We start from the raw sequence: 15699 nt of genomic DNA, 5'->3' as shown, positions 1-15699 counted from the left end.
TCTGTAGCTTGATCTGGAATTCCTCTATTTTCCCTCTTACCGCTAACTCAGGAGGCTGTCCATAGGAGCAAGAAATTGCAGTAAAGATATTGCTGGATGATTTTTGGAGTTCGAATTCACTGGAGGCCTTTCTCTGTCCAAATACATCTGTCGCTGGCTACGTTATGGTACCTCATCTACTTTTGTAAAAGGTAGTTATAGCAACATATATTACCCATCAAAGCATGCATGTATATATACTGTGAGGTCCTGAATCTCGCGTTACCCTGAGTTTAAGTTCTAGGTATGGTGGGGAGACTCAAGTGCCTGTGTACAGAAGTGTACGTGACATCACCGATGCTTCAGTACATACCTTCTGGCCCTCTTTATTAAAATCAGTTCTCGCCCCATTCTCTGCCTGAGCCGACATCTCTTCTCGGCACTCTTTGTGCCTGCGCTTTCCCCCCCCCCCTTTTTTTTTGCCGGACGCCACCTCCTTCACCATTGTCGGTGACACAACAGATACTCCAGGCAAAAGTTTGTAGAAATAAATGATGCAGTGCATTTGTCCAATGAGGATTATATACATACAAATTTGCTGGGACCAATCAAGCAGAATTACTTATCAAATCTAAGGAACATATTTCAAATTGCTGGGATTTTACAAATTATCTGACTGCCAAATGGTCAGAAGTGATAGTCATGTGTATCTGCATAAGCGTGTTCTCATGCTGATGATGGTACATTTATGGGTTGTTACTCAGATGTAAATAACAGCTAATTCATTAAGTGACAATATTCCACACATCAATATTCCGACCAAGTGCGAAGAACTGTTTTTTCATGTCACAAAGCTTGAGAAGAAACTTTTTCCTGAATATAAGTGCATAGAGGCCCATTGAAAGCATGAAAATATTAAAATTTTTTACCCTTTGTGGTCACGAGCATTGACCCGGCACTTTGCAGTTGTTCTGGGGACGTATTCTGCGAAGATCAACTTCGGCGATACTATTGCTTTGGCCATGCCTTGGGCATCAGGCGTGTGGTGATTGGCTGGTTGAGCACTACATCATCCAATTTTGCTCAACCAGCCAACCAGCACACGCCTGACGGCGATACTATCACCAAGTTGACACTGTAGCCAAAAGTGATCGTTGCAGAATACATCGCCTGATCAGAAACTATTTCATATGTTATAGAAGGCATGCAGAAATAGCATTCATAGCTCTGAACAACCACGTGATAGGTGACTTACTAAAGAAAAATGACTATTACTAAGGCTATAGTGTGCTGTCTCCAGCAAGCATCACATTGTAGGTGATCACCACAGGAAGCGTCCTCTCTGGGGTCTTCATCCTCATTTTCTTCTTCACTGCTCCCATCAATGGGTGTTTACTAGTTGTCTGAAGGTGGAATATATTCCTCTTCTTGGCCCTAAATTCTACTTTAAATAGACTACGTACACGAGAGTTCTTTCCATGAAATGCATGTGGAGAAAACGTCACCATCCTCTAAGTGTGCTGCGCCACGAAAAGCGAAAATTCCTTCTAATGTGTCACTGAATTGTGAATGCTGTGAAGTGCAGTTATCGTAGTTGAAATGTTCCTGAAAGGTGCTGCAATAAACACAAGGTGCCTGCATCTTGCAAACTTCCCAACATCTTACTGGAACTGGCACACATATGACCACAATGGGTTTAGAATTAGTCAAATGAACAATGCATACTGTAACAGAGCAGTATGCAGTACTCAGTACACATATGCTTACTGTAAAAACCAAAGAACAGCAATGCATTCTGCATATGCTACTTCCAGCAATAAAGACAATTCAGAAAAGCTAATGCACAAAATGAACTGGCAGTTCAGTATAAGACTACATGAATAACATATGGAAGCAAAGCTTTTCATGTTTCTGGTAAACAAAGTTCAAAATATATAGTGGGGTGTATGCTCAATTACGGAAAGTGTCATGTATAGTTAATATGACACAGTCATATTAACTATATCTCCTCGATCATCCTGATTATAACCATCACCTACAGGGCAAAGAAAAACAACTTTGTCAGCCACAGCCATAGGGATTATAACCTATGTCTCCATTACAAAGTGCAATTAAGTACTGGAAGCGCTAACCATGCACTGCACTATATCACAGCTTTCGTGCGTGTTGGCTTTTATACATGGGTCATCGAAGGTTCCAGAGAAATCGCTGGTGCCCACATGTCTTCCAGAAAATTCTACTCAATTCGCGTCGCACATGAAATCAGATTACACAAGCTTTGGTGACAACAGACAATGGGTAAAAACATCAATAACATTAGAGAAATTTTCTATACATGTGGGCGCGTCCCGCGCTGAGCGATAACATTTGTTAGATGGTGAAAGGTGGTCACCCGAAAATGATAAACAAGTACTACACGTCATACAAGTATACGTAGATATATACTCACAATAAATATAGTCGCCCACAATGCAAAAAATACTAGAATGAAGAGCATGTATAGCATGCCTGATTAACTCAAGCAGGCTATGTGACCATTTGTCACCTCCCCATTTTAGAGAGGGGATGCCAACAAATCATCATCATCATCACCACTGTATAGTGCAGAGAGCATCTACACACAGCACGAGTCCCTCTCCATGTAGAAAATCCCAATCGAAAAGAAACACTTTTTTTGTCAAGCTCGATATGTTCTGCCATGTAATCAAAAACATAGTGAGTGGTGGTTAGATGTTTGTTTTCCGGATGGCTCCACTTTACTATTGAAGAATAAATTTGTTGTCCACCACATCATACAGACAGCAAAGTGACAGCATGTGGTGAGGAGCACATCTAGAGAAGCACAACTTTCTGGGCACAAGAACTCCTGATTTTGGTGCGAATCATGCCGAAGTTCCAAACATACATTCTGCAAAAAGCTTTGACAGACTGCGAAATGGTGGCATTGCTGAAGCAGGTGATGGTTCTGACAATGAATACGTGTTGGAGCTTGACAGTGACTCTGACAGCAAAAGTAGTGACAGAGAAGTTGAGATAAACTGAATGAGCCAGTCACAACACCTGTGAAATCTAGAGAATGGCATGACTTGTGGAGCCATAAGAGCTCAGTTTGTTTTTCAAGGTAGTCCTGTGAAGGACTATGATGTTGTCTTGGGCGCTGCCCTGTGCTTCAAGATTTTTCATACGAAAACAAGCTTCTGAAGTGAAAAGGAGCATAAGACCATGTTAAATAAATGGAATTTATTGCATATCAAATTCTTGTAAAAAGCATTTTTCTTGTTTACGACAAAAAAAAAAAAAAAGACTCGTCAAAGCATAGTCATTCTTGAGTTAACAATTCTCCAGTTAAGGGGTTAACATTCACCTAAATCTACTAAATACATGAGCGTTTTTTTTTTTTTTTTTGCATTTCACCCCCAATAAATTGTGGTTACTATGGTCAGGACTGAACCCACAAGCTTGAGCTCAGCAGCACAACATAGCCACTGGGTTGCCGGCCGCAGAGGGTAATGTTACGTGGTGCCCCTTGGCATATTGATCTGTATTGGCTTTCATTTCCCCTAAATATCGCACCCGGCGTTTCATAACAGGAGTCAAACCGGCACCCAGAGTTTCACATAAGTTTTCCACATTTGCGTGCATACATGCTACCCTTGCCTTTCTCACACTTAATGGCAGTGCTTAAGGCTGCTTAAATAGCTGCTCTAGCAAGCACACTAAAGGTACTAGTATTAGAAGACTACATAGAAGATTAGACTGTAACTGTCACATTTGGCAACCTTTCCTATGTTTCTTTTTCTTTCTCTCTCTCTCCCCCCCTCTCTCTCTGTTTAGTATGGTGCTATATTACATACTCTTCCCACCACTATTCTTGGCTGAGTGACAATGAAATTTTTTCACTACTGTGAAAAAGTCTTGCAGCTTATATTGTCGATAAACTAGCTAGCAGCTCATATTTATCAATTAACGTGTGTGTAGGTTTTATTTATTTGTTTTCCTGGTGCTGCGACTCCTTTTTTTTCCTTTTTGTCTTCACCTTTACACAAACTTTATTTATTGTCCTGACTCCACAGCTGCTTCGTTTGTTCAAAGTAAAGATCTTGTTTCATCACAGCATGCACTTCCTTTGCAACACTCCCAAACCCCATAAAATTGAATAAATCTGAAAACTCACGCTGCTGGTTTTCAATTCTGAAGCACCGGTAGTTCTTGTTTTCTGATTTTACTTGCTTCACATATTTGATATTCGATAAGGCCACTCGAACTCTCTCCTTTGCCATGTCAAGGTTTTTTGGATCCGCCTCATTCCAGATCCTCTTTATGACAGCCCAGTCCTGAAATCAAGCAGCACCCAGAAAACACGTAAACTGCATTATCTCTGTAATTCATTGTTGAATACGCCTGTTGCTGTGGTTATAAAGTGCAATGCTTGCACAAAAAATAATAATTGGCCACTGGTTTCAAAACAACGACTGGCGTAGTGCATATAAGATTGACATGAACGACAATCTTGTCCAATGTTGAAGGTTCAAGAACAAGTACATCTTCAAACAGGGCAGACAATACATGGCAAACATGCATCAGACAGCATACATAGATGAGATATTAACCCTTTCAGGGTCAATTTTTTTCACCATATGCGACCGCCCAGGGTCGATTTTTTTTTATTGGAGATTCTAATTCTTCTGATTCCAATTTCATAAAAAAATTATTGCAATTTCTGTAGGGTGACTGTAAAGTGAGAAAAAAATATTTTCCGTTGGCATATATGTACTATTTATTCATGAATAACAACAATAGAAAAGGAAGTAAACTTGTAAGAATGAAAAATATGATGCATTGTTATACACATAGTTCAAGGCTTAGAAAATGCGCACACGAGAATATTTCGCAAGTATCAAATGTTCCTGCTCTTAGACTAATATTTATGTCCATAGTTTAATCAAACTGCATAGGTAAGCGCACTCAAGAAAACTGTGTGGTTGTGTGCCCATCAAAAAAGCAAAATGTGTGACAAACCTTTGCTAATCTTCATCTTATCGCCAACCAGAGGCAATTGGTTTTCGCAAGTCTCCAAAAAAGGAAAAGAAAAGAAAAGGAAACGCATGCACGGTGGCATCCTTCCTATGCGAACCCCTGTGAGCACTAATTAAATGAGCGAGAAACATGCGGTCGCCCTTTGAGTGATTAGAAACGATATAGCCATCAGTGTTGCGAGCACAAGAAGCTGAAACTGCCCGCGGAACAAAACCCAAACCGCCACCCACTCGCGCTCACGCCAATGCGCGAGTGGTCATATATAGACGCGCTGGAGCAAACTAGCTCTAAAACAAACCATACAATGAGAACCGAGAGAGGGAGGCGCGAGAAAAAAATTATCTGTATTCCCATATAGTGGCAGCCCATGCCAGGAAAGGAAAAAAAATTGGAAATTTTTAAACGTACAGACGCCGCCATAAATATTTGGCATCGACCATTTTGGACTTGTTCGTGGTGCCCTATATTTACGTCATTGACCATGAAAGGGTTAAGGTAAGACACCTAAAGGATGACAGAACATAATGATTGAAAACAGGTTTCTTCGGATGCAAACCGACAAATTTTGCGGATGCAAGTCGCATCATTGCGCTGGTTTCTACTGCATTTACTCTGATCTAAGCTGCAACCCAGAACTTGGAATGTCCAAAAATGATGTTTCTTTGAACGTAAGCCAACCAGACGATTAACAAAAGAAAAAATGTATTTTTTATTTACCACGCTAGCATAACTGACAACTCTTCCAAATTACTCGTAATGTTTACGAATTTGAGCCTGTATTATAACTTTACAAATTTTGCCTCAAGTCTTACAAAAAACTTATTCTGTTTGTGAAAATGTATAGCACGTCAGTCTCCATACCTTCTGCTGTAAGTATTCTCACGTTATAGTGATGGTGAGAACACAGTAGCAAACTGTGTAACATAGAACAACGTTATATTGGGCGAACCTATGCCCACAAAACAAGTGACACTCGAAGCACAACGATAGCAACGAGCACAGTCGCCAATTGCCGAAATCTGATCTGCAAGTGAAGCGTTTCGTCTTTTATACATGACTTGTTGAAGGTTCCAGTGCAATCGCTGGTGCCCACATGCCTTCTGAAAAGTACAACACAATTCGTGTGTCAGATTATCTGATTAAACAAGGTGCGGTGAGAACATACACAAGAGATAGAATAAATGATAAAATTCGAGTAAGTTCCAAATAATGCTGGCATGCCTTGTGCTGAATAATAACACTAAGTTGTTAGTGGCCGAAATGCAGCCCCTGGAAAAAGGATAAATAAGTACACATGTCAGTATTTTGCTGGTGAAAGGATGCAAGAGGGATGCTTCTTGCTTCATCAAGTATATCCAAACAAGTTCCTGAAGCAGCTAGGTAATATTGGCAACAGCCAGGTTGCTGAAGAAGTCCCTTTGATCTAGGAACAGTTTGTTGCTTGACATTATTTGCTGTTCCAAGTTTGCTGCTGCCCTGTGTGCTGCGTCTAAAGTGAAATCCTTGTTACATGATCAAGTATGTATGTATCTCTGAAAAGAGGTGTGCTCAGGGAAAGCTTTAAAAAAAGTGTGTTATCTCCCCGCTTTCTCTACCCCGGCCCCGCGCATTCTGCAGGATTTTACGAATTGCAAAGTTCACACGTTGGCACATATGCATGCTAGTCACAAATGTTTTTGATGATTGCACATCAACATCATCAGCCTATATTTATGTCTACAGAGGCCTTCTCTGCCAGCAATCTACTTGCATCTGCGAATTTCCTAATTTCATCACCCCACCTAATTTTCTGCTGTCTTCGACTGCATTTCCTTTCCCTTCGTGCCCATTCTGTTAATTCTTATGGTCCACCAGTCAACTGCCCTATACATTACATAGCCAGTCCAGTTCCATTTTTACAGCGAAGCTGTATTTGGCTAGTTTCCAGCAGACCGATGTCCACAGACCAAAAACCGTGGGCCGATCCAGAAGATAGCGCAACACCGGGCCCACCTGCGGCAGAGGTTGAAGCAGGCTTCAAGCACTCCGCCAACTTGCAAAAATAGGTTTAATATCTTGGGTCCAAATACAACCTGTATCAGATATTAAGTTGATAAGAACAGATACTGCACTTTGACCCACGTTGGCCATGTCTGTATATGAATACCTCCTATATGAATACAACAATCAAACCCTAGCCCTCAGCTGTGAAGCAATTGACCACGGCGGCGGTCAGACCTGGGACGCAGAAGAGGGTGCTAAAAATCCCTGGTTCCAGACAGGCCGCCATAGGAATCTGAACCTGGCAAGATTTAACGCTAGAATGTTATCTAGTGAGGCGAGTCTAGCAGTGCTATTGGAGGAATTAATTAGAGGGCAGTAAATGGGATACAGTAGGGCTCAGTGAAGTTAGGAGGACAAAAGAAGCATATACAGTGGTAAAGAGCGGGCACGTCCTGTGCTACCAGAGCTTAGCGGAGAGACGAGAACTAGGAGTCGGATCCCTGATTAATAAGGATATAGCTGGCAACATACCGGAATTCTATAGCATTAACGAGAGGGTGGCAGGTCTTGTTGTGAAACTTAATCCGAGGTACAAATTGAAGGTCGTACAGGTCTACGCCCCTACATCCAGTCATGATGACCAGGAAGTTGAAAGCTTCCATGAAGACGTGGAATCAGCGATGGGTAAAGTCAAAACAAAACACACTATACAGATGGGCGACTTCAATGCCAAGGTAGGCAAGAAGCAGGCTGGAGACAAGTCAGTGGGGGAATATGGCATAGGCTCTAGGAATATCAGGGGAGAGTTATTAGTAGAGTTTGCAGAACAGAATAATATGCGGATAATGAATACCTTCTTCCGCAAGCGGGTCAGCCGAAAGTGGACGTGGAGGAGCCCAAATGGCGAGACTAGAAATGAAATAGACTTCATACTCTGCGCTAACCCTGGCATCATACAAGATGTGGACGTGCTCGGCAAGGTGCGCTGCAGTGACCCTAAGATGGTAAGAAATCGAATTAGCCTAGACCTGAGGAGAGAACGGAAGGAACTGGTGCATAAGAAGCCGATCAATGAGGTAGCGGTAAGAGGGAAAATAGAGGAATTCCAGATCAAGCTACAGAACAGGTACTCGGCCTTAACCCAGGAAGAGGACCTTAGTGTTGAAGATATCAATGACAATCTTATCGGCATCACTAAGGAATGTTCAATAGAAGTCGGTGGTAACTCCGTTAGACAGGATGCCAGTAAGCTATCGCAGGAGACAAAAGATCTGATCAAGAAACGCCAATGTGTGTAAGCCTGTAACCCTACAGCTAGAATAGAACTGGCAGAACTTTCCAAGTTAATCAACAAGCGTAAGACAGCTGACATAAGGAAGTGTAAAATGGATAGAATTGAACATGCTCTCAGGAACGGAGGAAGCCTAAAAGCAGTGAAGAAGAAACTAGGAATAGGCAAGAATCAGATGTATGCGTTAAGAGACAAAGCTGGCAATAACATTACTAATATGGATGAGATAGTTCAAGTGGCTGAGGAGTTCTATAGAGATTTGTACAGTACCAGTGGCACCCACGACGAAAATGGAAGAGAGAATACTCTAGAGGAATTCGAAATCCCACAGGTAACGCCGGAAGAAGTAAAGAAAGCCTTGGGAGCTACGCAAAGGGGGAAGGCAGCTGGGGAGGATCAGGTAACAGCAGATTTGTTGACGGATGGTGGGCAGATTGTTCTAGAAAAACTGACCACCCTGTATACGCAATGCCTCATGACTTCAAGCTCGCCAGAATCTTGGAAGAACACTAACATAATCCTAATCCATAAGAAAGGGGACGCTAAAGACTTGAAAAGTTATCGACCGATCAGCTTACTGTCCGTTGCCTACAAAGTATTTACTTAAATAATCACAAATAGAATCAGGAACACCTTAGACTTCTGTCAACCAAAGGACCAAGCAGGATTCCGTAAAGGCTACACCAATAGACCATATTCACACTATCAATAAGATGATAGAGAAATGTGCTGAATATAACCAACCCTTATATATAGCTTTCATTGATTACGAGAAAGCAATTGATTCAGTCGAAACCTTAGCAGTCATGGAGGCATTATGGAATCAGGGTGTAGACGAGCCATATGTCTATCTATAGCGACTTGATAGCCACCGTAGTCCTCCATAAAGAAAGCAACAAAATCTCAATAAAGAAAGGCGTCAGGCAGGGAGATACGATCTCTCCAATGCTATTCACAGCGTGTTTACAGGAGGTATTCAGAGACCTGGATTGGGAAGAATTGGGGATAAGAGTTAATGGAGAATACCTCAGTAACTTGCGATTCGTTGATGATATTGCCTTGCTTAGTAACTCAGGGGACCAATTGCAATGCATGCTCACTGACCTGGAGAGGCAAAGCCGAAGGGTGGGTCTAAATATTAATCTGCAGGAAACTAAAGTAATGTTTAACAGTCTCGGAAGAGAACAGCAATTTACGATAGCTAGCGAGGCACTGGAAGTGCTAAGGGAATACATCTACTTAGGGCACGTAGTGACCGCGGATCCGAATCATGAGACAAATAATCCAAAGAATAAGAATGGGCTGGGGTGCGTTTGGCAGGCATTCTCAGATCATGAACAGCAGGTTGCCATTATCCCTCAAGAGAAAAGTGTATAATAACTGTGTCTTACCAGTACTCACCTACGGGGCAGAAACCTGGAGGCTTACGAAAATGGTTCTACTTAAATTGAGGACGACGCAATGAGCTATGGAAAGAAGAATGAGAGGTGTAACGTTAAAGGATAAGAGCAGATTGGGTGAGGGAACAAACGCGAATAAATGACATCTTAGTTAAAATCAAGAAAAAGAAATGGGCATGGGCAGGACATGTAATGAGGAGGGAAGATAACCGAGGGTCATTAAGGGTTACGGACTAGATTCCAAGGGAAGGGAAGCGTAGCAGGGGGCGGCAGAAAGTTAGGTGGGCGGATGAGATTAAGAAGTTTGCAGGAACGACATGGCCACAATTAGTACATGACCGGGGTAGTCGGAGAAGTATGGGAGAGGCCTTTGCCCTGCAGTGGGCGTAACCAGGCTGACAATGACGATGTTGGCCATCTCTACGTTCGCACCGTCCATGTGGCCCCAATCCTGCAAACTTGGAACATTTCACCGGAGCAATGGCGAGGTTTCAGAGCGAGTTTGTGGCGAACCAATTTGGTGTGGCCTGTGTTGTGTGTGAACGCTTGTGGTTTTCGAGCAACCTCACAACTATTACTGCCCTGTGGGACGTCGAGCAACGCACGATTGCCTTGGCTACGGTGAAGCAGTGTGCACCCTTGGAGTGCGGTGAGGTATGTGTCTGTTCTACGTGCCGGGATTCGTTAGTAAAAGGAGTTGTGCCATGTTTTGCAACAATACACGGGTATGTGTACCCCCGGTGCCTCATTGTCCGAGGCTCAACATCGTGGAGGAGCAACTAGTCGCACCTCGATATCGCTTTCCAGTTATGTGCATACAGCGCTTGGCGCATGCAATGAATAGTTCACCATTAAGAGGCAGGTCATTCATGTCCCCATCGATGTACAAGTAGATGTCCCATGCCTGCCCCGGAACATCAGTGACGACAGTGCCATTGATGTGCATATCAGGCGTCGGTTACTCTCCAAGCCCAGCCATACGGGAGGCCTTGTGGAAAATAAAGACTGTAGAAAATCATTCAGATATGTGCATGTGTCTTTATTCAATCAATATGGTAACCACCATACATTAAAGCAATAGAGTCAATCACCACATATATCTCCGCTGGTCATCCTCCTTCACAGAGTGGAATGGTACTGAATTTTTTCTTCATGATGTCAACTAGAATATCAGCTATTCCCGTTTGCTTTTTGATCCACAGCACTCTCTTCTCGTCTCTTAACTCTTGCCTAACTCAACTCTTAATGTTTCTTGTTCCACCGCTCTTTGTGCGGTCCTTAACTTGTTTTTGACCTTCTTTGTTCACCTCCAAGTTTCTGCCCCATATGTTAGCACCGGCAGAATGCAATGATTGTACACTTGTCTTTTCAACGACAGAGGTAAGCTCCCAGTTATAATGGCATGGTGCTTAAACTTAAGCAAGCTTGGGAACTGGCACTCCCATAAACATTTTTCGACATGCCAAGAGGGGGGGGTGTCATGGGGGCGATCCCTCTCCTATGCACAGAAAAATGTGGCCTCACTCATGGCGCCCCTATACCTCGTTCCAAATCGTGTTTACAATAACTGCTGTGGGGGTATCAGTGCTAAAATTTCCACATACAGGTAAAGATGGGACGAGCGCATGCATAAAACTTGGGGGCATAGTTGCTCCTCGTCAGGCGTTCGTGTTGTCAAAGAACTTCTTATTTCTGGTAGTTGAGCAAAGCATCCCGAAAATATTGCAACTTGCTTGTCTAGGAAACACATAGTAAGCAACCCCCCCCCCCCCCCCCTTTTCTTTCCCTTGTCTCTGACTTTCATTATGTTAATAAACTTGAGAAAAGCTTGCTGTCAGGCTAGTTTGCACATGCTGTTAAGAATGAAAACGGCAAAAAACAGGACAAGAAAGAAAGACCTACAGAGTGCTGATTTGCTCACAGCAAAATATATCAAGGACAGGGGCGCTGGGCCAGGGAAGCTAAGAAACCACCACAACAAACAGGTAGGAAGGCAGATAGGTGAACGGCCTCAAAGTTGACACAGAAACAGAAATATAGGAATGTTAGGGGCCGCCACGCTGTTCAACTACCCGGTGAATGCTGATGAATGTACAGACACTAATGGAAAAGAATTTTAAGAAAGGGAGTGGAGTGATGGATACGAGCAGAGGATGGGGGCGGGGGGGTAAATTGTACATAAAAGGCATCAAGAACGAAGTTGACAGATAATTATGGACATAGGGAGAGCGTGTTGTCACAGCCCCGCCGCTCAACACCAGACGGCTGTGGCCAGTCGCCTCGCTGAGGCTCACCTACACCGTCATAACCCGTGCTGATTGCTGCAAAGAGCTCATCTTAACTAAATGTCTCGGCAATTTTCAGAATAGACAGGTGTCAGGAGACACAACAATTTCAAATCACTCGAAGCTACTGGCCCTTATTTTACTGTGAACTACGGATGCCGTAATTTTCACAAAGACTTCTATACAGGAAGAAGTCCTGCCTCGGACTGTCTGCCTCATCAATTCCCGAGTGTGATCAAATAACAATATGCGTTGCGTGATGATACCATGATCGTAAGTTACTTCCAAACGCCTCTTCAAATAACTCGGACAGCAGGTCACCGAAAGTGAGTGAAACGTGCGTAATATGATGTACTATCGAAGTTCTAGCGCAAGGCTTCACTTGTGAATGTTTAAATCTAGAATAATATGGCATGCCTACAACACTCAAAGTGCGATTGTGCGATAGGTGACTTGCAAAATAGTGTGCGTGCCCTCTTCCATACTTAGCCATGGCCGTACTACTCACTAGAAGATCTGACTCGAAAACAATGGTTATCTCTACTGTTACCTGGACTGAATGAAGTCTGGGCTGCAAACAAGACACATGATAGTGCACTGTCTTGTTTTTGTTTGGCCCCATTTTTGGCGCTGTTTGTTTTTCCAAGTCATGTACCAGCTAGGTCATCAACATGCATTATATACATGCATCAATTTGTAAACTAAATTTGTTTTTTTTAATATAGTGTAATCATTTTTAAAAAAGCATTACGATGATAGCATAATTTCATGCGAAGTGGCTGCACACCTTAGCAATGAAAAACCTTTGTCAGAAGTTACACAAAGTGCTGTTTCAGCAACGACGTGCATCCTTGATGTTAAAGTATTCTTGTCAGGGGAGTGCTAGGAGTTCATCTTTGTGTGGTGTACAATCTCCACATATATATATATATATATATATATATATATATATATATATATATATATATATATATATATATATATATATATATATATATATATATATATATATATATAGAGAGAGAGAGAGAGAGAGAGAGAGAGAGAGAGAGAGAGATGAAGGAGGGGTAGTTGGAGACAGAGAACTCCCCCCCCCACCCGAAATAGAAATAAATTTCTGGCTACGTCACTGCAGGCTGCTGTGGAAGACGTCGATGACGAACGTGCAAGCAGTGGCACGAGCCATTGCTGATAATGAGAGTTTTTGCCTCGCACAGATGAAAATTTGATGGAACCCTAGCCATAGACAGCTTCGCTGTAAAATGTAGTTGGCTTCTGTTAATTCGACCCTGACGGCACAGGCGAAATTGAACTAGTTGCCTGGTGAGTTGAATCAAACAAGATGCAGAATAAAATGCCAAAACACACTGCTAATTCACGTGGCAGCATTTGCCCTATTCTAACACGCCTCCAAATCAAATGCACACCCATTTTCTATGTGTTCAAAGTAGAAAACTAATGTAAAAATGACATTCCTACGTTAATTTGACTTCCCACAACTCTTGATATAGCCAACTTTAAGCTGTCTAGGTTTTAATATTTGCATACGGGCAGGCTGCAGGGTCGCAGAAAGGTCTTATAGCTCCTAAAGGAAGCAGAAATCTAACGTGCACCCGATTTTTTTAAGGAAGAAATATTGTTGCACAATGGGGGCGGGGGGGGGGGGGTTCTCTAAAGTCGGCTTCGCCACACGGTTTTTTTGTTGTTAAAGTCGGCTCCGCCGCAGTATATCCGGGTTATGCGGTAAAGTATACGATTGTTAAGAAGGCGATTTTGGTTTTGTGACCAAAACAATTTTGGTTTTGATTTTTGCTTTTGGTTTTGTGACCAAAGCACCGTACAAGCAATTTTCGGCACAAGAGTCAGGTAATTGCCGCGATCAGACATTGTGAGCTGCGATTGAGGCAGGCTTAAAGTAGGCATTTTCGGCGCGAGGGGGCCGCTATCGGGGTCTCTATATGGTTCAGGCGCGTGCATGCTCACTAGTCAAGCCCGAATTATCCGGAAAAGGCCAATGTTAGGATGGAAATAACGAAAGTTTAGGCCCATGGAAATCCATGGGCGCAGACCGGAACCTTCAGTCGCGATCGAATTAACCGAGAAATCGAATTAACCGGAGTCGAATTAGCGGAAGTCTACTATATTACTTTTTCATTGACATAAGAACTTTACTGTGTGTACTTATTTCAATTGACCACTTGAGGGTTATATTAAATGCTTGCGATTCCTTCGAGTCGACTTGAATACAACCAAAAGAATGTTTATGAGTTGTGGAGTTTCGGGCTCGGGCGCTCGCGGTGGTTTTGCGACGCCATTGCGTTGCGTTTCCGGCAGCTCCGTGTCCGTCTCCTCCCTGCCTGGACGGGATGGCGGCGGGTCATAAAACACTGTCACTCGGCTGTAATCCCGCCCACGGGAATGGAAACGGGCTTCACCCAATGGCCGACTTTCGACGGGATTCGGGTCCTGCTTGCGTACACTCCGGGTATGCGCGCGCAAGACGGAACCTGAGGAGAGCACATCGGGGCGTCAGAAGGTGCGTACGTGTTCCTCTCTGCCAGCGGCGCTCCCTTTGTCCGCCGCCGGCCAATGGTCACTTCGGCTCATCGGGGTCCCAGCCTCGGCGGGAGCGCGCACTCTTCCGTCGTTTCGATGTCCCGAGGCAGCACCGCTCGATCGGGCCCGCGTCTGTTGTTCTGTTTCTTTCTGTTTCCATTTCCTCTGCTGTGGGGGTGCGCGATGGCAGGCGTTGGTCGAAGGATGGGCGGCCTCTTTCTGGTGGGTTCTTTGTTCTCTGTGTCGCGGTGCGCCGTTAGCGGCCACCGGCAACCATTTGGCCATGTTTTGTGCCTTAATTAGAATCAGATTTGGACGTGTTGTTTAAACTTCGTGTTTGTATGGAATTCCAGCTTAATAAATGTTCTTTGTTGCTGAGAGCTTCGCCTAGGGTCTCCCTCACTGAGCGCGCGGACTCGCCTTCCCCTAGCTGGAAGGGTGACTGGTTATATTGCCTAAATAGGCCGTTTAGCTATGCAGGATCGACAGAGGTTATAACGCGAGTTTTTGCGAGTTATCTTGCGATTAGGGCGCCCAGATGTCACAAAACTAGACAAAAATACAGGGCCCACCTTTGAAACACATTATGGACTTGAGCCACAGCAGGCACAATATGCGCTTGCCCTAGCATGGGGCATACAACATATGCATGCCGTGTATCCCACTTAACTCGGAGCAGTTTAATAATAAATTGAGGCCTTCCGTTTGGACGAAATTAACTATATGTTGCTCTATAAGTTTCCCAAAAAGCTGCCAATATTTTTTGTCTTCTAATTGTGTAATTAGTAGTGAACACCAATATAAAATATTAATTTTCAACTTTATGGCCCCAACGTTGTAACAAAGTGTGTAGAGCACATTTGAAAACATATACTGCTTTGGACTGTTTGTGACGCGTTACCTTTGGTGTAGCAAATTTTTCGGCAATTAAAACAATTCCTCTGTGCATGCAGTGTTTTAAAATGTGCTCTACAAATTATTTATTGACATAGTGACTGTAAAGTTAACTTAAAGATGTGTTATCTATATAATCAGTACTAAATTACTCAACAATAACCCAAAATTCTGGAGCCTTCTTCATGATGTTGCAGACATCCGCACAGAAGATTTTTAATTTGCTCCGCGTTAGCTGGTGCGCCCGATATATTCCACTTAAGGCACAGTGGTG

At 43.3% G+C, this 15699-nt stretch overlaps 1 protein-coding gene and 1 pseudogene across 1 annotated transcript in view; both read right to left on the bottom strand.

Annotated features, from left to right (window-relative positions):
• Nucleotides 1-15699, bottom strand: part of LOC142573421 (uncharacterized) — a 53885-nt gene that overhangs the window by 22318 nt on the left and 15868 nt on the right. The window contains exon 3 of the mRNA XM_075683018.1: nucleotides 4154-4313. Within this exon, the coding sequence (XP_075539133.1) occupies nucleotides 4154-4313 (160 nt within the window). The remainder of the gene's footprint in view (nucleotides 1-4153; nucleotides 4314-15699) is intronic.
• Nucleotides 6966-7146, bottom strand: LOC142568406 (U2 spliceosomal RNA; annotated as a pseudogene).

The sequence above is a fragment of the Dermacentor variabilis genome, chromosome 1, assembly GCF_050947875.1.
Source record: "Dermacentor variabilis isolate Ectoservices chromosome 1, ASM5094787v1, whole genome shotgun sequence".
NCBI classification, from domain to species: domain Eukaryota; kingdom Metazoa; phylum Arthropoda; class Arachnida; order Ixodida; family Ixodidae; genus Dermacentor; species Dermacentor variabilis.
Note: the sequence above shows the minus strand (reverse complement) of the source record. Positions and strands in the feature narration are given on the sequence as shown.